We start from the raw sequence: 26,321 nt of genomic DNA on the forward strand, positions 1-26,321 counted from the left end.
CACATATGAAAACCTGATTTTGACAAAACAGCTAAAATTATAAAATGGGAGGTGGCAAGCATCTTCAACAAATATTGCTGGCACAATTGAATGATGGTGTGTAGAAGACTGCAGATAGACTCTTGTCTATCATCATGCCCAAAACTGAAGTCCAAATGAATCAAAGACTTCAACATAAATCTAGCCACACTGAATCTCTTAGAAGAGAAATTGGGAGGTACTCTACACCAACTTGGTACAGGAGAACACTTCCTAAACATAGCTCCATTAGCACAGATACTGAGATCAACAATTAATAAATGGGATCTTCTCAAACTTTGAAACTTCTGTAAGGCAAAGGACACAGTGGACAAGACCAAAGTGCAGCCCATAGACTGGGAAAAGATCTTCACCAATCCTACATCTGACAAAGGGCTGATCTCCAAAATACATAAAGAAATTAAGAAACTAGACACCAAAACACCAAATAACCCTATTTAAAAAAATGGGGTACAGAACTGAAGAAAGAATTCTCAATAGAGGAAATCAAAAAGGCTGAAAGACACTTAAGAAAGTGCTCCACATCCTTAGCTATCAGGGAAATGCAAATCAAAAAAATTTTGTGATACCATCTTACTCTTTCCAGAATGGCTAAAATTAGAAACACCAATACATCTTATGCTGGAGAGGATGTGGAGAAAGGGGAACACTCCTCCACTGGGGGTGGGAGTGCAAACTCATACAGCTATTTTGGAGATCAGTATAGCGGAAAATGGGAACCAGTTTATCACAGGACCTGACAATCCCCCTCTTAGGCATATACCCAAATGATGCACATTCATGCAACAAAGACATGTGGTCAACTATGTTCATAGCAGCATTGTTGGTAATACCAAGAACCTGGACCAACCTCAACTGAAGCATGGATAAAGAAGATGTGGCATATCTATACAATGGAACACTACTATTCGGAAAAACAAACAAAGAAACAAACAAACAAAAACAATGCAATCTTGAAATTTGCAGGGAAGTGGATGGAACTTGAAGAAACCATCTTGATTGAGGTATCCCAGTCACAAAAAGAGGAACATGGTATGTTCTCTCTCATATATGGATTTTAGACCTAGAGCAAAGGATCACCAGCCTATAATTTACCCCACCAGAGGAACTAGGATACAAGGTGGATTCTAAGAGATTCATGTAAGGTCCCTCACAGAAGGGGGAAGGGAAAAGTTCTCCAGAGCATATGGGGGGCAGAGAGTGGAGAGGGAACTAGGAGAAAGAGAAGGAGAGGAGAGGAAAGCATGTGGAAATAAGAAGATTGAGTCAGGGGAGGAATAGGAAATGAGAGAGAGAGAGAGAGAGAGAGAGAGAGAGAGAGAGAGAGAGAGAGAGAGAGAGAGAGAGAGAGAGAGGACATAGAAGAGGGAGCCATTATAGAATTGAAGAGAAAGCTGAACCTAAAGAAATGTTCACAGACCTACAAGACTGACTCCAACTAACAATTTGAGCAATATTAGAAAGGCTACCATATATTCCCTTCCCTGATAATGAGATCAACCACTAACTTATCCACCATTATGGAGCCCTCATCTAGTACCTGTTGGAAACAGAAGCAAACACCCACAACTAAATACTGAGCCAAACTAGAATCCAGATGCAGAGAGGGAGAACAAGACCAGGTTGCAGTAACATATATAGACAGCTGACCTGAAGTAGGATGAGCTAACAGGCCCCCAGACTAATAGCTGGGAATCCAGCATGGGACTGACTCAGGCCCCCCTGAATATGGGTCTCTGCCACAAGGACTGAGCAGTCTAAGAAACTTCAGACAGTGGAACCAGGATATATCCCTGGTGTACAAAAGAACCTTGCGAACACATCCAGCATGGAGGGATACTGTGTTAACCCAGAGAAGTCCTAGTCCCTACTTCAAATGACCTGTCAGATCTACATGACCCCACCTGGATGGCATTGCCCTACATGTGGAATTGGGGTGGGGGGATGGGAGGGGATGGTGGCCAGTGTGCATGTGAGGTTGCAGACATGGTAAAAGGGAGGGAGGAAGGGATAGGGAAGAGGGATCGACATGTAAAATAATCAAATTTAAAAAAAAGAAAAAAAATAAGACTATTTAGATAGTATGTTTGCTGTCCTCTCCTTCTTGCCCTCCCTCCCCTCCCCTCCTCTTCTCTTCTCCTGCCACTTGTTTCTTTCAACAGGTTCTCACGTCCTAATTCTCCCTCTCCACTGATGACATTAGAGGCATGTGCCATCACAACTGGATCCATATTTATGTAGCTATAGGATTTAACCTAGGGCTTCATTTTTGTTACACAAATACTCTACCAAGTCAGATCTACCCTCAGGAAGCTTGACATGGACCTTCTTTAAATGCTGGAGTGCCTTTGCAAAAACAAACCTTATCATTCATGAAGTCTCTGGGTCCTTATGATTAGTAGGTTTTAAAAATGGGTCCAAATTTACACCTTCATAGTTTCTTCTTCTAGAAGCTGTCTATCACAGAGACGTGTCCAGTACAATTAGTCCTAGGTTCATATATCCTTTTACAACTGGTAGAGGATCCACCATGCCCCTTTTTTTGCTTATTTCTGCTAAACTTCCCCTTTATCTCATTACTTTACAGTGTGAATTTTAACTTCTAATCCCTCTTCACTGAGGCCCTGTTCCTATACAGACACACAGAGAATGGACTTGGCTCCAACATGATTCTCTTTTCTAACTGTTATATACTGACAATGTTGAGGGTTGAACCAGGCCCTTGCACATGCTAGGTTACAAAGAAGAGGAACTTCACCCCCACATGATGCATTTTCCCATACCAGTCATAAACTATGAATGATACACTCTATGATTACTTCTGACTGAATTTCAATACTCTACATAGGCTCAGGCTACATCCAATTTTCTCCACATTAAGCTTATGTGTATTCAAGATTCTTATCTAGTTATAAATATGCTACTGAACCAGAATTATATGTTCCAAGGTCAACTCTGAGTAAGAAAACTTAAGATAAGACATGAGTTCAGACACAAAACTAGGAAACATTGTAAATGTTAGAAAGAAAGACTTACTCTTTACAAAATACCTGGGACTTAATGTTCCCCTGTGATGACACATAATTATAACAAGTTTATTTCTTTTTATCAATGAAAAAAATCTTGTCTCATTTTTGTAAAGGAAACATCATTTCTACTTTTAAGCCTGTAACAAATATAAACTCATCACAGAATCAGTGCTCAAAACTGAATTTTATTATATGATTATCTTTTCTTGTCTATTTAATTTTTTAATCACAATGTCGATAAAACTATAAATGAATGAGTCAGTTGAATGAAATTGTAAACATAGAACTAATGATTTGCTAAAGTTGTTTTTGTTCTGAATTAAAAATTACTTTATTCATACTAAAGTTTTATAATTTAATCATCACAAGAAAAAATAATGTAACTCATTCATAAATTAAAAATAACCCATTCTTAAATGCAAATGCCTTTGGTTAATTGCCTCTCATATAGTAACAAAAATCATGATTAACCCCATTATTTATAATAAATCACTTCATAGTTATTATTATCTGGATTCTTAATTTTTTGATCTATAAAATTCAAATTTAAAATGTAATTTTTATACACTGAAATAATGTAACTCAAGTATGGGTATGTTGACAATCCATATATTTCAGATAGTATTATCTCTATGCCTAACATATTACACAAGTGGGTTTGATGGAAAAATAATTTAATGATAGAAAAAAGAATTTAGTGATAGAATACATTGACCAGTTCTTGGAGTAATAATTCTTGTTGAAATCAACATGTATAAGATCTATTTGCATAAAGAGGCTTAAGTATTTATTTTATTATAAAATGGTTACCAAAGCTACAGGGAGAAATTAGTCAACAGTTGGTACTCTGAGAACAGTATACTTCTCATCCCAAAATTCCAGAAAAAAGCACTGGAATACCAAAAACATAAATCATATGCTTTAAAATTACATTGTTTAGATTTTCAAAGGTTCAAGGGAACTGGAATTTTTCATTCACATTTTTGCAGCAATATTTCATTTGTGCAGACCCCCACTGAGTGTGTGTGTGCACGCGCGTGCGCGCGCACTCGCACATGTGTGTACTTATGCATGTGGGTTTGTATGCATGTTCATATCCATGGCACACATGAGCATACACATCTGTATGCCTGTGTCATATATGTACCTAGTTTCATGGTCTTATCTACCATTAAAAGTCAGTTAAGACAAAGTGATTAAGAAGGAATTTATAAGAAAGTACAAGATCGTTTATTCAGTGCTTTTAATAATTCTTTCCAAAGAAGCGAAGTAAATATTTCATTAAATTAGAAATGCTGTTATAGTTTTAGGAATTTAAGTGAAAATATACCAACCAGCAAAGTTAATGATCGATGACAGCTATTAAATGAATCTTATTTTGATGATTACATGCAAAACATAATTATTATGAACTCTACATGTTGTCACAAAATGTCTAGTGATGTACCTGATAAAAGCCTAGCCTGTTAGAATAAAAAGTAAGGATAGAAAACCACAGACATCTGAGTGGTTTTACAGCATGTAACTGTGAGAACAAAGTTCTCTCCTATCATGTAAGATCCTGGAATAGAACTTATATTTCCGGGCTTGGCAGCAGACACCTTGACTAGTTAAGCCATTTTGCTGGCCTTCTCTTTTTGAAATAGCACTTAGTAATCTACTTTGCTTATTCTTTGTGATATCTCTGTAAACTGTTACCCAGTGAATCAGCTTCCTTAACAAGGGTGTAAGAGCAAATCAACTAGCTTTGCTCTTTTACCCAACTTGCAAGTACTCATGAGAACTGAATATTAACTTTTACCCCATCTAAGAATAGAAACAAGAAGTAATTCATTTTAGTGCATCATTTCCCCCCTTGTTAGTTTGAAGACTGAACTAAAAAGTTACTTAAAGGCAAAATTCACTTATAAGAAAAGTGCCACTTCGAAAGGAAAGATTCGTGGTCTTGTGGAATGTTTTCTCTATTTACTGCCTGGGTTTGCTAATGACCATGTTTTCCCAACTACTCAGTGTTATTCACACAGCAGCTGGAGAGTGAGATGGCAAACTAGGCAGCAGCAGCTGAGACTTTGCCTGTCTGTTTCTGGCTTCCTTCCTGGTGGCACTGTAGACTGCCAGGAAAAGTTGAGGGCCACAGCTGCCCATGCTCCTTCATATTCTCCATGAGTCATTGCTATTCACAAATATTTCTTAGGATGGGGAACCCACAGAGTATCTAGTCACTCAAAAGATTCTTGTGTTGCACAGTCTGCACAGCAGGCTGAGGAGTCCTGAGCTGTAATGATGACTTTGTAATTAGCTGTTGCAGGACCTGAGCAAGAGACTCTGCCATCTTGTGCTATTTCTCCACAGGGTTGGACTTGTAAACCTATTGTTCATTCAGACTTAAAGCACTGAGGCTTCAATTAGTATTTATCTGGGTTTTATAGTAACTACATGATATAATCAGAGTACCAGTGAATATACTGTTAAAACAAATTAGAATCAGTCTCTGTGATGTTAACATTGATAACTGTGTTATTTTCTACATACCCACAAATGCCTATGCTACAGGGTAAAATACAAAGTCCTTATAGGTGTTTAATTTACAGTTCTGCTGGAAATGCAAGCGAGGTGAATACTTGGGAAATCCCTGGGCTTTTAGTTGAGTCACTTACCAGCATGCTGACATTTCTTTTTGCTTCACCATTTTGTGATTTTATTCATCAAAAAACATTCTACATTTATGTGAAAGACAGATATTTTACTCTCCAGAAATGAAAAACTTTCAAAACACAAAGTAAATGCTTTGATTTTGTGTTTAAGTTTTTATGGGATTATTTTGAAGCTTTTAAATTAAGCTAGCATGCACAATTTAAAATGATGTAGTGGCTTCTCCCTTTAGAGAAGTTCATTGTTCATGCCAACAATACGTTTTTATTTACACATTTTACTGAATGTTGTTTTATTTACCAACATGTGCCACTAGTTCCATAAAATGTCTTATGATAATGGTAATCATATTTACTTCAAGTACTAAACTTTGATACATTTAAAACCAAATGTTGATGCGAAATCTAGAATTTAAACCATGTACTATCTCTTCACTCACTGGCTTGTTGGACCCATGTGGTGGGCAGCTCTTGCAGACTCTGTTTAAGGTTGGCATAAGGCAGATGCTCAAAAAAATAACAAAGAAATGGACTAGTGAATGGCCAAAACAGATATCTTTTTAGAAAATAACAATAAAGCCAGATACCACAAGTATAAGCTATCTAGTAAACTAACTCAAGGAAAGTTCTCAGTTTCAAATTTGCAGAGGATGATGGAGGGTCACAGGTGTTATGCTAGTGAAAAAGAGTCTATGTTCCAAGCTAAAGAGAAGGATGGGACAGGAGGCTGGGTCTCCCGTATGTGAAGACAAATATGTAAACCATGGTTTCACTGGCCTATCTGACCATAGTTGACGGAGTGATCATCTGTTTCATCAACTCATTTCCTTCCTACAAACAAGAAGTTTAAAAGTTGAGCCGATGTAAACATCATATGATGACTCGAGTGTGTGCCTACATTTTCTTCAAGAATAAAATACACAGATAACAGGCTATGTCCTTATAATCATTACTCAAAATGGAAAATAATGACAACAACAACTATATGAATGGGTATACATATTTGGCATGATTTTCTAATTCTTTAAGCTGTTTAATTCTTTTTGATGAGTCTACTTTAAGCAATCTATTATAATGGCATAGTGTATGTTGTAAGATATGCAATACACTACATTTCTAAATTTAGTCAATGAAGAAAAGTCCTTAGCAGAGAGGTGCAGTAAGCAGCACTGCCCATTGCTTAAAGGTTTGAGTTCTAAAGGAAGAGCATCTGTGCTCAAATTTTAACTCTCTCTCTGAGTGAATGAGAACTGTTGAGTAAATTATTTAAGATTCATGCCTCAACTTCCCTATGTCTGAGATGAATATCATCCTAGGCCGTATTCCTTCATTAAGGCTTAATGAGGCAATGGCACGCAGGACATGGAGATTCTCTTCCTTTATCATGTGTTTTCAAGAATGGGCTAATTATAAAAGGAAGAGATGAGAAGAGATGAGTTGGAGACAAATGTTCTAAAGTGGGAGATTCGTTGTATGAATTTTGGTACATGCACACTATATTTAGTTTGTGTGATACAGGAAATAAACAACTATTTATTGAAGTTGAGATTTTACTATTAAATATATAGCAATATACACTGGATATATTTTTGCAATTATCAAATTTTGAATAAGTTACTAAGTTGGTATATTTTACTAGAATCAACAACGTCTCATAGTTTAATTGACAATGTGCAATTTATTTATGAAATCGTGGTTGACAGACTAATGGTCCCTAAAGATATTTTTATTGTGAACTGGAAAATCCATCAGTGCTACCTTCTATGGCCCAAGGTACATTGCAGATCATGGGATGGAGAGGTTGTTATTGGTTAGTTAAGTGGATCAAATGGAATCACCAAGGGCTTTACAGAGGCAATACGGTCAGAGTTATCTATGATGCTTGAAACACACCATGAAATTATAGAGAGGGAGGCTAGGAGCCAAGGAAAACAGACAGCCTCTAGAAGTTAAAAGTAGCTGGGAAAAGATTCTCCCTGGAGAAATTTGAAGTACCTAGCCTTGCCAGTACCTTGATTTGGTGAGGCTAACTTTGAACTTCTGACATTCTGAACTGTACAGTAACTGTATGCTGCTTTAGGCCACTAGGTTTGTGGTCATTAGTTTCAGCATTTACAGTGAACTAACACAACACCTTAAGTGGTAAGACAAAGCTTTTTAAAAAAAAATAAAACTGACTTCTAGGTCTGTATTAGGTTCTTCTGCTTTATGAATTAATCCTTGCATACATAACTCAATCAATACACAGCTACTGAGCGGCTTTTAAAAGGAATAGTTGGTAGTCTTTCCAAAGAGTTGATAATAAAAAAGAAAGATGGCATTTAATCATAGTATCAATTTACATTCCAGTAAAGTTTTATAATGTCATTAAGTGGTTAAATACTAAGTTACATAAGGAAGACTTCCAAAAGAAGATTGATTAAAATATTAATGGCATGATTTCTCTGTCCCACAACTAAAAATGACTTTCCTTTTTTGCCTTCCCACTGTCCTAATTTTCTATAACTAGTATCACTTTAATGTCGACAAAGCACATGAACATTTTTAATAAAGAGACAGCACTTTATCATGAAACATGAAATATGAAATATAATATAAGCAATACCACTCTATTCAACCACAGGTACCAAAATAGTAATCTAATGAATATTTAAACATTTTCAGAATCACAGGTCTGCATGGTCCAAGTTGTGTGGTCATCACAGATCTGTGGCCTGGTTTAAAAAACAGTGGTTAGCTTTAATAACGGTACACTTACAAACATCCACTCATGAGCTACTGTGAACTGCATGACCAGAACAGCAGGTGATTTGAAGAAAATGATTTAGCAGATTCTGGCCATCAACTCAACAAATAGGGAAAAGGATAAAAATTAAAATGGGCATGAAGCCTGCAGACTGATTTCTCTTCCAATTTATATGGAAAAAATGAATTATTCCTGAAACTATGGCTGTTTGCTCTTGGAAAAGTCATCCACCCTCTTAAGCTTCATTCTTTCCCTGTTAGACCAAAATATTCTCCATAGCCCTGATACTCTATAAATGTGTGCCAGCCAAACATTTTATACACGATCAGGGTTACAGGCACTGGTTATTAATCAAGGAGACAAATTCAAAATGGTAAACTACAAAAATAGACTTCTCCTGAATTTTATAGACTCATTTTGTTACCATACAGGTGTTGCCATGAATTACCTTCAGTCATATCACACCGACATGACAAAACATGCGGCTAATACTCTTAGCATCACTCATTTATCAGCTTCTTAATTTTTTCATAACATCAGAAAATAAACAGTATACTAAAAGATTCAAACATGTGCTGGCTTCAGGCAGTGACAGCCTGATGCCTGGCTGGTCAACTGAGACTTGCAGTGTGTCACTTTTCAGCTCTTTAAGGAATGTATTCATAACCTCGGGTAAGAGGCCCACATTCTTCTAGGAAAATCAGACACATTAAAATAGCTTAACAGCTTTCCAACTAAATTCAAGGCCTGATGCATGCTCAGTAACTACAGGGTGAAATGAGGATGCCATGTCTGGAGTCTGCCTTAAATTAAATTTTACTCAAGTTAGAAATGTCCATAAATATTTACTGCGGATTTTGTACTTTTTCCAGGGAATATTGATAACATGCCTATTCTTTGAAAGAGACGGGTTACTTAACCTAGATTTTAAGAAATTTATGAGTCTTGTAGGGTAAAATAATCAGACACATATTGAGCACTAATATAAAACAGAAAGATAAATGTCAAAGAAAGATACAGTTGAAAGAAAAATCAAGTCCACATGTTCTGTCAAGAAGATGTGTGTAGAAAGCTTATATGGTGCATGTCATTGAAGGCTGCTGGACACCTGAATTCAAGAACCAAGGTGGAAGGAGACAGCTTTGTTGATGGAAGAAATAGAATGATTTTTTTTTTTTTTTGCAGGAATAGGGTTTGGGGCATCTAGGTTGTTATCTGAAGAAGAGAAGAGTAAAATATGATGGTAATTTCCACTCCAGGCAGAAGAGCCATGGCAGAAAGATGGAAATAATGAACAAAATCTGGATTGCAAATGCCTTGAATAGCCACATAAGGAAACCACACTTTATTATATAGATAAAAGAGAGCCATTTATGACTTTGACATAACTATCTAATTGATCTACATTCAGCCATTCCTATCATAGGGGCCAATGGTAATTCTCATCCTGTTGTGAAAGCATTATAATTTCTCATTCAACAAGCGGACAAGAATTCAAACTGTTTCCCCACATACTGTGCAGTGAATTCAAATTCAGCTCTCACACTGAAAATCTACAAAGGCAGATACCCTTTGTCATTCTAGCATTTAAGTGTTTGTTGTTGGAAGAAAATCGCACCTATAAAATCCTACCATAAAAGTTGAAATTATGATGACACAGGAAATCTGTCTGGGCTAAAAAGCAGAATTGGTTTTGTTGACTGTAGTTACTGGTTTTGAGTCTCTCCTGAGAGACTCAAACCTGGCCTCCTAGACTCTCATGTTTAGCCATGGCCCCTGTATGCACTCCATGTTTCTCCTGTTATTTGTGGTAAACCTAAATTATGTATAGGACACAACAGCATCAAACCAATCTTATTGTGGGTATGCATTTATGCATAAATGAATAAATATATATACACTATACACAATGGCAATATCACATTGTATCTCATTTTTACATCTGTCATTTTGCAGTGGAAGTTGTATTTTCTGTGTATTTTATGAGCATTTTGAGAACAGACCTACTTTATTGTATTATATACACAGCCAATTTTCAATGAATATTTATGTATCAATTCAGTCAAGTTCTTCTGTCTCCAGGATAGTCTGGATTTCCTCATAGGACAGGAGAACAGCTGGTTAACATATTTGATGTAAGAGGACTAGAAAAGTATGGTTTTTATTTTCCCTTCAGTCTCTAAGGGGAAGATGGCTTGTTTGTTTAAGAGCTTCAGAGATAAGAGGTCTGACCTCATCATCTGAAAGTAATCAATCAACATGGACATGAGTGGGTGAGATGTGTGTGACATCAGCTAGCCTGACATTGACAAATCACGTGCCAAACATTAAATCCAGGTGGTGTTTGCTAGCTCATACAACACATCCACCAGCATGGCTGTCATGGCTGAATTTTGCACTCACCTCAATGAAGAAGATGCTGGCTGCTGACGTTGGGTGATGATACATATAAACTGTCACCAGGATGGCCGCTGCTATAATGAGGACCAGGATGAGGATTCCAACGATGAGACCAGCATGGAGGGTTCCTCCTTTCTTCTCAGCTGCACTGTCATCTGTGGAGGCTGAAAGAAGATCCCAGCTGTCAGTCCCTTCATATGTGGACCCTTAAACTCAAATTTTATCTGTGGAAAATTTTTGTATGTAAGCAAATAGCACTAAATCTTTATTGCATCAGTTCAGGCTTGTGTGTGTCTACACAATTCATGTCGGAGTTATTTAAGCAACAAAACCCATAATATTAATTGCTGAAAATGAATTTAATATTTTTAGTGATGCTAGGAATTAAACCAATGAACTTGTTCATGTTTGACAAGCACTCTACTGCTTAGCTATATTTGAAGCCCCTGCAGCAGAATATCAACTTCTAGCTTAATAAACACAACTATTTTGGGTGTGTGGGGGTACATGTATGTATGTGGGTGTATATATATCATCTTGTATGCTTGTAGGTGTGGGGGGGCAGGTCAATGCGGGGAACTTCTTTAATTGCTCTCAACCTAATTTTTGAGAAAGGACCTTATGCTTTAATTGAAACACACTAGTTGTCTAGACTGGATGGGCATGCCAGGAGTACAAGCACATGCTAATCTTTTTACATGAGTGATGGTGATCTGAACATATTGACTAAACCCACCCACAAAGCCCTGTTTGATTAATCATTGTGTATTGTGAGAAAATTTCAGATTCTATTTAACTGCACAATACATTTAACTTCCCTCACCTCTCTAAACAGACACTGTTATTGCCAAAACATGGCTGTTTTTAAAAAAACCCTATCATATTCTGTATGAAATTTTAAATGGATCAGTACTATTTTTTTCAGTTTTCAACACAGACATTTCTAGAATATCTATGAATGAACCTCAAAGCCCAATCCTCAAAATCTATTTTAAATGGAAAAGCTGTTTAGAAACTTAACAGGTGGAGGCAAAATGACTCTTGAATAATTTTATCACATTCTAAATGAAAAATTATAGCACATGAAATGATTCCAGTATGTTACAGCCTGGCATTGTTTTCTCTAAATTCTATAAGGTGTGTACCAGTTTTTTGAGTTAGCAAATGACAGAATTTAATTTCCCATGTCACGGCTGTCCAACCCAAAGTCAATCACATCAACTAATCTAATATTCTAATAATCTAAGAGTCTGCAATTTTTGATGACTGCTCAGGCATTTGGAGATCATCCTATGTTATATGTTGCAGGTGACAGCATACTAATGTGTAATGTGACTAATATTTTTGAGTCATCAGCTAATTCTCAAGATGAAAAGATATTCTAGAAAAGTTGTTCATAACCCTTATATTAGCAGTTCTCTGTGTTATTCTTGCTCCATGCTTCTATGCTTTAAATATCCTTTCTATTAAATGATTTAATAAGCATCAAGGTTTCAAGTTTGTCTTTTACTTAAAGAATTTGTTAGTAAAATACAGACATGGTTTTCTATCAGAAAGTGCGGTGATGTGGACTTACATAATTACACATAAAGCAAAAAACTTAATAAAATCCTTCACAATCTCCTTAATTCCCTTCCTTTGTCTTTTCTTCCTCTCTCCTTACTCCATTCCCCTACCTTCCCCCTTCTATTTTTCTCTTCAACCTTCTGTAATTCTTTCCTTTCTTCATCTCCTTCTCCCTCCTCCATCTCTCTTCATTGATAGGTCCTAAAATCTTCCTTAATCCTATATCTCCCTTTACTTTCCTATCATCATTGTTTGCTCTTTGCTTGAGCCTATTTGGTATTCAGTGGTCCTTCTTTAAATCCTAATACTTAAAAATCCCAGGTTATTTTTTTGTTACATAAATTAACTAATAAAGAATAGAAATGTAAAGGGCAATTCATTATATAAAGTTGCTTTGCTATATATAGATATATGTCTGTTCTATTGCATATATCCAATGATCAACCCTAAGAGGCGGGCATTATTATTCCTGGCTTTTAATAGGTGACATAATTGAGGCACCAGGAAATTAAGAAATGTGCTAAAGCTGCAAATTTACTAAATTAGAGCAGGGTTTAAACAGGGAAGGCTAGTTGTAAACCTTAGCCCTGACCATCACTTCCTTAGCTAACACTTAGCTCTTAGCACTTCACTTCCTTCTTATTTGACATCATGAGTCTGGCATATAATTCTGGGGAAAAAATTGGTAATTTTAAGTGAGGAAAAAATAATTTAAAAGACAGTTCAAAATTTAGTTTTGTGCCATTAAGAAAGGTGGTGGTTGTGCCTCTCCTGTGACTTCTCCTGGGCTGAGGCCAGTACCTCTCCTGTGACTTGGCCAGTGTTGTCATCAGAAGCACTTTCTCAAGTTTAGGGAAAGAGAAAGTTCAGAATGACTATGGAAGAAAAATGAAAGACTAATAAAGGCCTTTGCAAAACTGTGACAGCCACCAGAAAGACATTCATGAAAGTGGAGTATGGCTTTGAGAAGTGACCTCATCTCTCTTGTCCTCAGTTACCCAGTCTGCACTTTGGTGTTAATGACAGTATTACCCCACAGAATTACTGGTAGAACTTAACATCTACATACATAGATCTCAAGGGAAACATCTGGCATGTAGTAAGCACTTATTTAATGCTAAGCTGTAATAATACTTTATTTTTTTTCTATGAAGCAGATAGAGGGAAATGATAGTGACAGATGCCTAACACCATAAAACTAGATGTTTGGCTTCTGTACTAAGTATGCATTATTACTGCATCTTATGAACTTAACATATTATTTCCAAGATTGTGACATGTTACTTTCATAAGAAAAAAAGGACTGATTAAAAAAGTTACTGCAGGGCAAAATACAGTAAAAGTGGATATTCGAGTCATATAAAAGTCTTTAATGTTTCTTTGAAGCCCAGGTGGAATTACATCTCTCCCTCCCACCATCTATTTTAGCAGCCTTTGCTTGTTCTTCTCTTTTTCTGAATCCTTCACCATTCCTTTATCAATGTTTTTTTCCTCCCTTTTCTATTGATGCCCCAGCCAGCCAGCACCTGTCCTATTGTATATCTATGGGGTTCACATTTTCACATACACAGCACTAAGCTTGAGCCTCATATTTCTAATATGTGCAAAAAAAATCAAAGGGAATAGGAAGTTGATCTCAGGCTTCGTCTTCCTAAGTGGACCAGAGGATGGAACTGCTGCAGAGGTAAGGGGCTTCCCTGTACAGGAGGAAGTAAAAAGAGGCTGTATTCTATTTGGTAAGATCCCAGTCAGAACTAAAACCATCACTAAATTACAGGACCTAAATTTTGTATATATCTTTTTTTTTAAATGTATTTCATAACCAAGTCCATTTAAATGAAAACAAACATTTATAGATAATATTTGGAAATTTGGGCATCATTCTTTCCAAACTACTTCCTGCTGTTAAGGGCAGGTCCTAAATTTTCAATCTTTGAAATATAATATAAAACCAAATTTGCATATTCAAGTTTGTAAACCTTGGTTAGTTCCCTTCTGAGGGCATAAAGGTTAACTTTCACTATCATTACTCAACCTTGTTAGATATACAGATTTAAGTTATATTATCACCCTCTGAAGAATACATTTACATTGTTCTTTATTTTATTTTTTTATGTTTAGACTTCTGGTTATGGTATTCTCTGTGAGGAATATGATTTGTTGGTAGGTAAATAATCATTTCACAATCTTTCAGATGATGATGATGTTAATAAAATGAGCCATTTTCATAGTTTCTCAAACACTGGTTATCATAGACAAATATTTATTGACCTATGAATGTCAAGTGACCCTGATGTGTCAAAGAATGTGTTGTCATATGAAGAAGCAATTTAAGGAGAAATGTAACACTTAATTTTATAATATTACAAAACATGTTAATGTTAATTTCAGAATGATTTCCCGTGATCATCTATGATGAGAGAAAAAAGGCACATGTATTTTTTGTTTGTTTCTTTGGAGAAAATATTTTTCTACTCCCATGTAATTTACCCATTATTACTTCTTCTCACATGAGTATACAAATACTGTAAAAACCTCTTTTATTCCAGCTGTTTTCTATGGACTTTATGGATCAGAAACCAAGATGCTTTTGGGATATTACAGGTTGTTGAACTGAAACATCTGCATTGATATGTTGGATTTTAATTTCTGTATTTGGTTTTCAATTTATCATCACAACTCACACAATACAATAGGATATACATATGATTATCTGTAGACAATACACAGGGACCATCTGTGTCCAAAGTTATGAACATCTCAATGCCAAACTAAAATGTAAAAACAGAATCAAAATAAAATGTGAAAGTGAGTCCTTGGTAACAACAATCATTGGGAGTTAATTCATATACCTCAAGGGAAGACCCACAAATGAACTGATACCAAATCTCCAGAAAAGACTATGAACAAAAATGTCAGTTTTGGAAAACAATCATTGGCAGAGAGAAGTATGCCAAGGACAACACATGCACAGCAGACACAGGCCTTAGGGGGAGACAGCTTCTGCTGCTTCTTAGAGCCCTGTAAAGGGAAATGTGCAAGTATGGTCATAGCAGTCTCATTATGAGACCAAAAATCATATGCTTTTCTTCTTAGAAATACCATAGGCTATTTTAAAAAATTCATATCCCAAAGGAAAGAAAACCAAAAAACTATCAATTCAGTATTATAAACCAGATAATTCAATCTTTGGACTTGTCTTTAGCTTTAAATTGAGTACCAAACTAAAGGGGATAAATGATGAAAAGCAGTGAGACATCATAAAATGAGATCTCCATACTGAAAGAATATTAGAAATAAACACTAAAATCCACACAGTGACAGCACTTTTGTAATGTGCTTAAGGCATGAAAAAAGTGGAGCATGGAAAATCAACAATATCAAAGAGGACACACTCTCCTGTGACACTCTGAGTGACCCAGGGAGGTCTTGTGGCTTTGTAGTTCATAGAATGATGATCAGCATTCAGACACAGACAGGACTAACAATTGTCACATCTGTCAAAGCAATTTGTCATTGCAGGCTGAGTTTTCGTCACCACAACAGTAAGTCAGCACAACAGATTTCTAAAAGTAGAAAATATCCAAGGCTTCATGTGAACTGATTCATTTACTCTATTCCAGGGAACATTTATAGGAAAAATGATAGGAGAAAAAGAGAAAGAAATAAAGAAGGGATAAGATGGAGGAGTGAAAGGAAAGATTTAGAAGTTTCTGCCAAGTAGAATGGTGGATTTTAAAACTCTGGCTCATAGTTCTTTATATGAGTCTTTTCAGAATTTATGTGTGTGTGGCACTGATATTCTGTTTTTTAGAATTAGGCTTCTATAATATGATAAAATATTCTAAAACATTGTTTAAAAAAAAAAAAGACTGGTGGCTATTACCAACAGTCCTTAAAGGCTGAGAATAAAGAAAAAGCAAATATTCTTGTCTGAAATTATATACTTTTAGAAATAAATCTTCTGGCCTAAAATGAGCCACTTCAGCCTATAAATTCCACACCATATTAATATCTTTTGGGGATTTAAGGCCTGATGGATTAGGCAAGGTCTTGTACAAATTTACTCAAAAATCCATAAATCTTACATGGACTTTGCCAAAATGTTCTTTCTTAATGCTTTGGAATGAAGTTGAACTAAAAATGCCTTAAATATCAGTGTTCCATGTTTTTGATTAAAAACACACAGACATGCTTTCCTTGTGGAATATAATCTAACCCATTTATATACTAAAGCAAGCACTGGAAAATCATGTGATGAATTTTTTAACAAAATTGATTTTCCTTTGGAAGGTTCCCTTGTAACGGATCTGATTTAGTAGCTTGTTTGTTGCCTGCCTCTGTTTTAATTTTTTGTACTCATAATCATGACCTTGACTGAATCAAATTTTCCCTTGATAATTTATGCATTTCATAATTTTTCTTAATTCACTTTCAAGGTTCTTAAGTTACCATTGTATAGCTGTTTCTTAGTTTATTGAAATTACAATATCTTTATGGTGTGTGTTCACACATGTGCTTTAATGTGAGCCTGTGCATGTGCATACATTCATGTGTGTGTTGTGTGTATTCTATGGGGGCGGTGTGTGCATGTGTGCGAGCGTGCATGCATGTGTGCATGCATGCATGTGTGTTTGAGTGAGTGTGTGGTACATGTATGCCAGTAAGATTTCATTATGGAGTTGGGTCTCTCTAATCAATTATATGTGATGGGTTCTAGAGATTAAACTCAGGCTATAAGGCTTGTAATCAAGCATCATTTCCTTACTTTGCCATCTTGCTACACTGAAAGTTTTTAAGGATGAGGGTGACCTGAAGTAATTAATACAGTATACCAATTCCCAATACTTCCATGATGCATATTGTGACTGTCATTTATGGGATTTGGTAAGTGCTCTAAAAAGAAACAAAGACAGGTACAGACAGACACACACACACACACACACACACACACACACACACACACACACAAATAAAAATGTATAGTGGAGGGAGGGCCTAGTCCCTACTCCAAATGACCCTTTCTGGAAGGTATCACCCTACATGTGCAGTGAGGAGAGGGTGGGGGGGGGCATGGGAAGGTCGGAGAGAGGGAGGGATCGGTATGTAAAATAATAAAAATAAATTTTAAAAATGTATAGTAAATAGTGAAAATAGCACTAGAAAAGGCAGAGAGTGAGGTCTACGTTTTCCAGGCTTACCTACTACAAGGTGACTGTGAAATTTCATTCATGGATTCATTTGGAGTATTCAGAGATGAATAAATTTAGAGTATGAAAATCCTACTTTCAAACTGATAATGCATGACTTCTTATCTTTGAAACTGAAGGTAAATAACATATCTTGAAACTACAATATAAGAATACTTGATCTAATAAAAATGAATGGTTGTGTCAGTCATCTATATAATAAGAGTTTATGTCTAGACATAATGAGTGTGTGGAATCTTCTCAGAGTGGATTGATGATATTTACAGCTATTACAAGGTCCCAAATAAAACTTTGAAGTTATTTAATTTGGATTTACCTGTGCAACTTTCTGTCATCATCTACTCAAATATTTAATTTTTTATTAATAAATTTTATTTTAATTAGAAAAATTATTTTAAATATCAATTCTAATTCCATCTCCTTCCTATCCCCCCATTACCCCACCCTCCTATCTCCCATTCACTCCCCAGGGAGGGTGAGGCCTTCCATGAGGCATCATCAAAATCTGTCAAGCCCAGACCCTCCTCCATGTCTTCATGCCATCCCTCCATGGGAAATAGGCTCTGGAAGTCTGTTCATGCACTAGGGATATCATTACCTTTAGCTTTAAGGCTATACATTTTTCCTAATGTTAGCATTCTATATAAAATTGTCCTCTTTATTTAAGACACAATTACACTTTCCTTATTCTTTTTTCCTTTTAAATATTTTTGAAGGGCTGGAGTGACAGCTCAGTGGTTAAGAGCTATTTCAGAGGACTTGAGTTCAATTCCCAGCAATCACATGGGTGGCTCACAATCATGTATAATGAGATCTGATTTTCACTTCTAGTGCTCAGCCATACATGGAGACAGAGTACTGTATACATAATAAACAAATCTTAAAAAAATTCTTTGGAAATTTCAAACACATATATACTAGAGATGGGAATGCTCACATCCCACTCCCTCCTCTCATCCTTTCTTCTTCCCCACACATCCTCCCACCCTACTTTTATGAACTTTCTTTTGACCCTCTGAGTTTAATTATGATTATCTGAATGTGCAAGGTCAGGGTCTTTCTTAACTGGAACACAAGCACCTTATTATCAGTGATTACAACATTGACTCCCTCTTCCCCAGCATCTGCAAAATTTTGGGAGAAAATCTACCTTAGAAGAAAAAATTATTGTTTAGGGTTTCAGCTTAGTATAAAATTGAAGGCCTTCATGAGATGTTGACTTGTAGAAATTTCCACAAATACTTGCATGATTAAGATATTGGGATTTTTAATTAGAGGAAAAGTTAGCAATAGTTTGCTAAAGAGTGTATTAATTATGAAACACCAAAAGTGTGGTTGACAAAGTATTGTCAAGTTTGAGAAACTAGAAAAAAAATGGTTCTTTTCAAGCACATCTGTACTATAATAAATTCATTATAAGAATAGACAAGAACCCTCTTCAAGGCTAGTCATGTAGCTTAGAAGAACGGTCTTGATTAGGAATATGGAGGCCTGTAGTCCCTTCCCAATGCCAGGGAAAGGTCTGGTATGAAAATGGATACATTTCTAAACCTTCAGGCTGCCAAGAATAGGAGCAGCTCACACTGTCCAAAATGACAAAGCGTCTCTTCCATCCTGTGTCCTCTTCAAAAATGAGCATAATAGTGCTGCCTATCCCATGATGGCTGTGAGGACATGGGTGATGCTTATAAAGTGGTTGGCATTGTTCTTCACATATGGTGAGTGTTCAGTGAAATGTCATTGTTACTACTGCTCAGAATAATTGCCACGTTGCACATTATGATACTCCATCAATCATGTTAATATTATCGTTTATGTTGTTATTGAAATAAACTCACCATAGAGTTCTACCAGACTGTTAAAGAAGAATTAAACTGAAGTGTCTGAGAGATTACCATGCAACAGAAAAGAAAGGGATAGTTTATAATTTGTCTAAAGCTAAACTTAATAAAGAGACAATGAAAATAATTATAGGCCCATCTTGTTGATGAACATAGATGTAAAAATTACCCCCCAGAACCACTTGCAAATTCATCTATCACAATCAAATAGGCTTGATTTCAGAAGTGCAGATATGAGTAGACATGTGTAAGTAAGCTCCAGTGCCTCAATATAGACTCAGGGAGAGAAATAACTTGATCACCCAAGTAGATACAAAAAAGGCCTTTCCAAAATTGAATAAATTAAAAACTAAAAATAAAATAAATATGATAAAATACCCAGAGAGATTAGTGATAGAGGGAATATTCCTCAACAAATGTTATGTAAGACAAGCCTGGATATAACATGCCAAGTGGGAAAGCTAGAAGCATTTCTATTAACATCAGGAAAAAGACAAGGATTACTGATGTTCATGCTGCTTTTCAATATAGCACTTGAACTCTTAGCTAGAGTGATAGAACAACAAAAAGAGAGAAAAGTGATATAGATATGAAGGGAGGAAGTAAAAGTATCCTCTTTTAAATTATTTCTTTAAATTTTTGAGATATAATTACATCATTTCCTCTTCTATTTTTCCCTTCCCCCCCCCCAGACAACTCTTTCTTCTGTTTCAAATTCACAGCCTCTTTTTTCATTTATTGTGGATAGGTAGGTAGGTAGGTATATGATAGATAGATATTATTGAATACATAATTACAAATTGCTCAGTCTGTATTATGTTTCTTATATTTGCAGAATATATAGTTAAAAGGCACCAAGAAGAGTCCATCAAAAATTCCTATAACTGATAAATACTTTCAGCAATGTGGCATGATAAAAAAAAATTAACACATAAAAATCAGTTACTTTCTTATAAACCAATGACAAATATACTGAGAAAGAAACCAGGGAAACAATTTAAAATACCCATTTACAATAGACCCTCCTCCTCCACAACAATAATACTAACACAGGATAACCTTAATCAAGAAAGTAAAAAACCTGTAAAATTAAAATTTCAAAACATTAAAGAAAAAAATTAAGGAAGAATATATTATGGAAAGACTGCCAATGTCCATAGATCAGAAAAATTAAATTTGTGAAATTGTGCATACTATCAAAGGAAACCTACAGATTCAATACAATCCCTATGAAAACTTCAATTCCATTTTCACAGAAATAAAAAAAAATTCAAAAATACACACAGAAGCACAAAAGATCCCACAGAACCAAAATAATCCTGTTCAATAAGAGTTCTGGGCCAAGAGTTTTCAGAGTGAAAGATAATTGTTGGTGACACATATACTTGCTCTGTATCTCTACCTCTGGAGAAGCATGCAGTCTGGGGCAGTAGATGGGATGTGGCAGACAAGAGAAGATATGGGAGCCTCCATCTGAACCACAGACTCTTTATGCTGAGGTCTAGTAGGGATCTAAATAAAATCAAGTTGCCTGAGATCATAACTAAGAGACTGCTTTTGAAGACTGCAGAACCTCCCAGGCAAACTCAAGTTCACTGATCCTAGAGTTGATACTTAAAATTAACAATCTTTGAATCTCAAAAAGAAAGAAAGCCCTCCACTTGGCTGGTAGCTCACTCTTTCATGATTTAAACAGTTTGCACAGGTTTTGCTTTCACATTGTTGAGGGATGGGCTCTGAGAAGGAGCAAGGCTCCTTTGGATCTTACAATGGAATTGGCAAAGTTGATATTCCTTGTCTGACCTATGGGATAGTTTTAATAGAGGAGAACTGCTCACTAAAAATTGATATAGTGTCACCTGAGCAACATGAGAAGAAACACTCTTGGGAGGGCAGTATAGTGGTAAAATGCTACATGCATATGAAACATGGGACCTCAGACAAAGGACAGACTCTGGGCTTCTGAAACTTCATGTGTGAAAGGGATGACAGGATGCTGTAGAGCATCAGTTCCCAACCATTTACAGGGTCACTTAAGATTCACAACAGGAGAAAACTTATAGTTATGAAGTAACAATGAAAATAATGTTATGGTTGGGGGGTCTCCACAACATGAAGAACTCTACTGAAGTGTTGTAGTGTTAGGAATGTTGAGAACCACTGCAGTAGAGGCTGAGTAAATTAAACATGCTAAGTCCTTAGAAGCTGCATGGTTTAAAAGTTAATATTCCAAAAATTAGCTAAATTCATTATTAGCAAACAAATTGGAAGGCTCTATGAATAATTTAAAGTAAACCACAAATAATTAGATGTGTGCAATTTTGCAGCTGATTATTTAAAAAACTGATTTACTAAAGATAAATCTCTTTGCTTTAGTGGAAAATTTTAAGACACCTGGAAGATTTTCTTAAGAAATACACAAAGAAAGTAAACATACTTTAATGAAAAGCATACCAAAATGTGTTCATTATTTTAAAAATCAAGATAAAATTTTTATTTTTGAAACATGTAGATTGTAGGTATGTAAATTACAAACTTAATCATGTATATCCAAATAACCATTATCTAAATCAAGACATAGGATATGGTGGCTGTGAGGTTACTCTGAAGTAGCTGGATGGTCGCTACACCTCACTGTGCAAGTTATCATTATTTTATTTTATTTCATTATCACTTCTTACTAAAATTTGTCTCTTCTTTTTATTAGAAATGATTCAGTATTATTGAATTGCTACACATTTGGGGATAATCCCTGACTTCCCTTTAAAATTCATTTTATTGTTATTATACAGGATTATGAGAGGGCACACTCCTCCACATCTCTTCCTTCTTAGTTCCCTCAGTTCCTCAGCTCCTTTCCCTTCATGTCATTGTTACTTATATGATTTCGTGAAACTATAAAGTCTAGAACACATACATGAGAGAAAACATGCAGTAATTGTCTTTCTCATACTAGACTACCCTAATTGTCATCAGAGAGCCTGTATCCAGGAATTAATGAAAACAGATGAAGAGATCCACAGCACAGCTCTGGGCTGAGATTGGGAGGCCTGTTGAAGAAAGAGAAGGATTGTACAAACCAGGAATGTCAAGGTCACCACAGGGGAACCAACAGAAACAACTAACTTGGGCTCATAGGAGCTCAAAGAATCTGGACCTACAGCTAAGGGGCCTGCATGGGATAGACTTAGGCCCTCCACATATACATGACAGTTGAGTAGCTTGGTCTATTTGTGGGACTCCTAGCAGTGGGATCAGGGACTGCCCCTAACACTTGAGATGGTTTTGGGGAATCTATTCCCCATACTGGTTGCTTCCTTATCCAGCCTTAACATAAAGGGAGGAACTTAGTTCTACCTCAACTTGATATGCCATGCTTTGTTGACACAGATGTGAGGCCTTCATTTTTCTGAACAGAGAGAGAAGAGGAGTGGATGGGGACAAAGGGGAAGTGGAGGGGAAGGGAACGGGAGGAGGCAAGAAAGGGGAAGCTGGTGTCAGTCACAATGTAAAATAAAATTGAAAAAATTAACAAAAATTCACTTAATAAGATTTAAATGTATTTATTTATGTTGACATTTTTTTTTGCTCAAACTAATAGCTTTCAACTTAAACACTTATACATGCATCAATTCTACTGAGAATTTAAAATCTACTCACTTTGGTAGCAGTATGTTTTTACTGATCCCCATTTGACTCATTTTTACAGTTTACATAATTAATTTGTGTGTTTGTGCCAACATGAATATGTGTGTGTGTGTGTGTGTGTGTGTGTGTGTGTGTGTGTATGGTGAACACTCATGTCTAAGTCCAGTGGCCAGAAGAAGGCAAGAGATTCCTCAGAGCTGAAGTTATAGCCATTTGCTGAAATGCCTGGCTTGTAATGTAGGTGCTTGAATACAAACCCCAGTCCTTATGATTATTCAGTGTGTGCTCTTAACTAGCAAGGCAAATCTATTTATAGTTTATAGCTGTTAGAAAGAGAAATATTGAGTCCCTGTCATCACGTGTACTGGGGCAGCTCTCCTGTAACTTAGCCTTACCACTGGCTATGCATATTGCTTTTGAAGACACCAGTCTGAGAAGCAATGCTTGACTATTGTTTTCCATTAAGAATTAAGACAGCAATTAATGCTGGAACTCATCTGCCATGTCACTGCTTTGGTTTACCTGTCTGGTTGGATCTGCCATTTTGGTGTTCCACCTCTCTCTCGCCTGCCTTCTTTGGGTCTAACAGATACTTTTTACACTTACAGTTAAGTACCTCCAAGATTTTCAGCATAACTCTTAAAGTTATTTTTCCCCTTCAGTGGTTACTGAGCATTAATGTTAACATGCATTTAAAGTAATGAAGCAAGTTACTAATTCAGTACTGTAATTGCAATAATAACATTTGGCCAGAGTTAGCTTACAACACCTAAGAATTAGTGTTAAGTAATTAGTCCTCGTCTTTACTGGCCAAGACACATTGCAATTTTTGCATGGTGTTATTTGAACACCAAAGAAGAAAACTGAAGGAGGAATTAATATTATTGGAATATCAAGCTGTTATGAAAGATTAGTGGTTTTGAAGCATCGTGATTTCTTTTAAAGTGGATCACCGAATTATATGATAACTATGCACTGTTTGCTCACACACAAATGAACAGAATTTATTGTTTAACTTTACAGGCCACAGGACAGTCTCCTCTCTCTTGGTCTCTCCATCTCTTCCCTTTCCCTCGCTTTGCCTCCTCCCACACTCCCCACCCCCATACACAGTTTTTGAGACAGGGTCTCTTGTGGCCCAGGCTGATCTTGAATCTACTACATAGATAAAGATAACCTCTAATTCCTGATCCTCCTACTTTAACCTCCCAGCTGCTGGGATTACAAATGTATTGCACCCGGTGTTTTAATTACTTTTCCATTGACAAATTAAAGAAGAAAGAGTTTATTGGAGGATTGCAGTCTAGAGCGTTAGTGTCCATTACTGTCATGGTTGGGATCATGGCAGCAGGCAGCAGGATTGACACTGGTGCAGGAGCTGAGAGCTCACATTCTGATCCACAAGTTGGAGGCCGAGCACTACCTGGGAATGGCCTGGGTTTTTGAAACCTCAAAGCCCACCCCTAGTGACACACCTCCTCCAACAAGGCCACACCTCTTAATATTTCTTAAACAGTTCTACCACAGGAGAGGAAGCATTTGAATATATGATCCCATGGGCTATGGGGGTGAGTTCTCATTTAAACCAGCTTGCACACTGACATGATGATGTGTATGTATATATAAAATAAGTTTCTAAGCTCACTCATAAGTACCAGGTTCCAAAATCCAATATAGAAGTTTCTTTCTTCTGTAAGGATATTTCCTAGTGTGGGACAGAATAGGGTACATAGATATAAAATTGGATGGAAAGAGAAAGTAGTTATTGATTAGATAGACATGGTAGGACATGTGCAAGCAACTAATGGAAAGTATATTTGCAGTGCCTTGAGGTGTACACTGTTCCCAAAGGCTCTGTAACAGTATTTTATTCTATGTCTTACCAGTAGCAGAACTTCTGAATACTAATCCCATCTACACATCAACATAGTAGATAAAGGGACATTACAATGTGAGGTTTTTCTCTTTCTCCATGCTTAATAACAATTTTTCAAGCTGTTAGGTAAAGCAATAAATTACAACTTTTAAAGTGAAAATTATTTTAAAACAACAATTTTTTTAATTCAGTGAAGCAAGAAGTATAACCATGTATACTAAAACAAATAAACTTGCCAACATTTTAAATGGATGAATTTTACACACCAATTTCTCTTTGCCAACAAAGTGTTTCATGATAGCCATAAGTGTGGAGATCGATGAGTAGATTCAGAGATACATGTGCCCTTCCTATCCTAAGGACTGGGCATGAAGAAATCAAACATCCCAACCCTTGATAACTGGAACATTCTGAGAAAGAGTGTCATTAGTTCAGAGTTTGTTTGTTAGGCCATCTGAAGTAAAGTATCAGAATTTGATCAAGTGATTAATTGTACTAGACTGAACTAAAGTCTTATATGTCCCCAGCAAGCATTCTCTCTCTGATCTATAACCTCAGTTCAGTCTTCTTTTTACTTTTCATTTCCATGCAGGTTATCGGTAGCTTGTGTAGGCTGGCCTTGAACTCACTCTGTAGCCCAAGCATGCTTTGGTATGTGAATCTTTCTGTCACATCCTCCTGGTTAGCTTAGGCTATGGTTTTCTTCTAATGCCTTGCTAAGGAGTATATATTTGAACAAGATTTCCTAGCCTAATGCTTCTGATGTTCTATATTATTGATGAAGTTTTGAACAAAGCACTCTTTACTGTAAATGTGGAAATATTAACCTCTGTGACCTAAGCCTAGAGGTTAAAATTGGATTGATTTAGGACAGTCCCAGCTTAGAATATTTATGTAAGCCTGAATAATATAATTAGCAAATAATCACCTGGGCTTATTATACACAAAGAGATGAGAACTACAACTCTTTAAAATAGTTAAGGAGAGAAATCCTTAATCATAGGACACTCTCAAAACATCCAAAACATAAAAAGCCTTCATTATTACACTAGATATGTGCTCAGAATAGAGTTAGGGCTAGCATGAAAAGATAAAACAAAATGCCAAGATATTTTACAATGTTCCAAGCAGAAGGTGATAGAAATTCAATAGCCTGTCAAAAGCAAATAACAGCCTTCCTTTGCTTCTGAGACTGTGATCTACACAAAGGAAGTAGATGAAAAACACAACAAGGCAACACAAACACAGTGAAGGACATGTTGCTTTGATGATTTGTGTATGAGAGACAAAAAATAATTTGACTGAGGGATAAATG

The 26,321-nt window shown here is 36.2% G+C and overlaps 1 protein-coding gene across 1 annotated transcript in view; it reads right to left on the minus strand.

Moving 5' to 3' along the window:
• Positions 1–26,321, minus strand: part of Plxdc2 (plexin domain containing 2) — a 405,252-nt gene that overhangs the window by 17,806 nt on the left and 361,125 nt on the right. The window contains exon 13 of the mRNA XM_051205738.1: positions 10,869–11,029. Coding sequence (XP_051061695.1) covers positions 10,869–11,029 — 161 coding nt within the window. The remainder of the gene's footprint in view (positions 1–10,868; positions 11,030–26,321) is intronic.

The sequence above is a fragment of the Phodopus roborovskii genome, unplaced genomic scaffold (assembly GCF_943737965.1).
Source record: "Phodopus roborovskii unplaced genomic scaffold, PHOROB, whole genome shotgun sequence".
Lineage (NCBI taxonomy): Eukaryota > Metazoa > Chordata > Mammalia > Rodentia > Cricetidae > Phodopus > Phodopus roborovskii.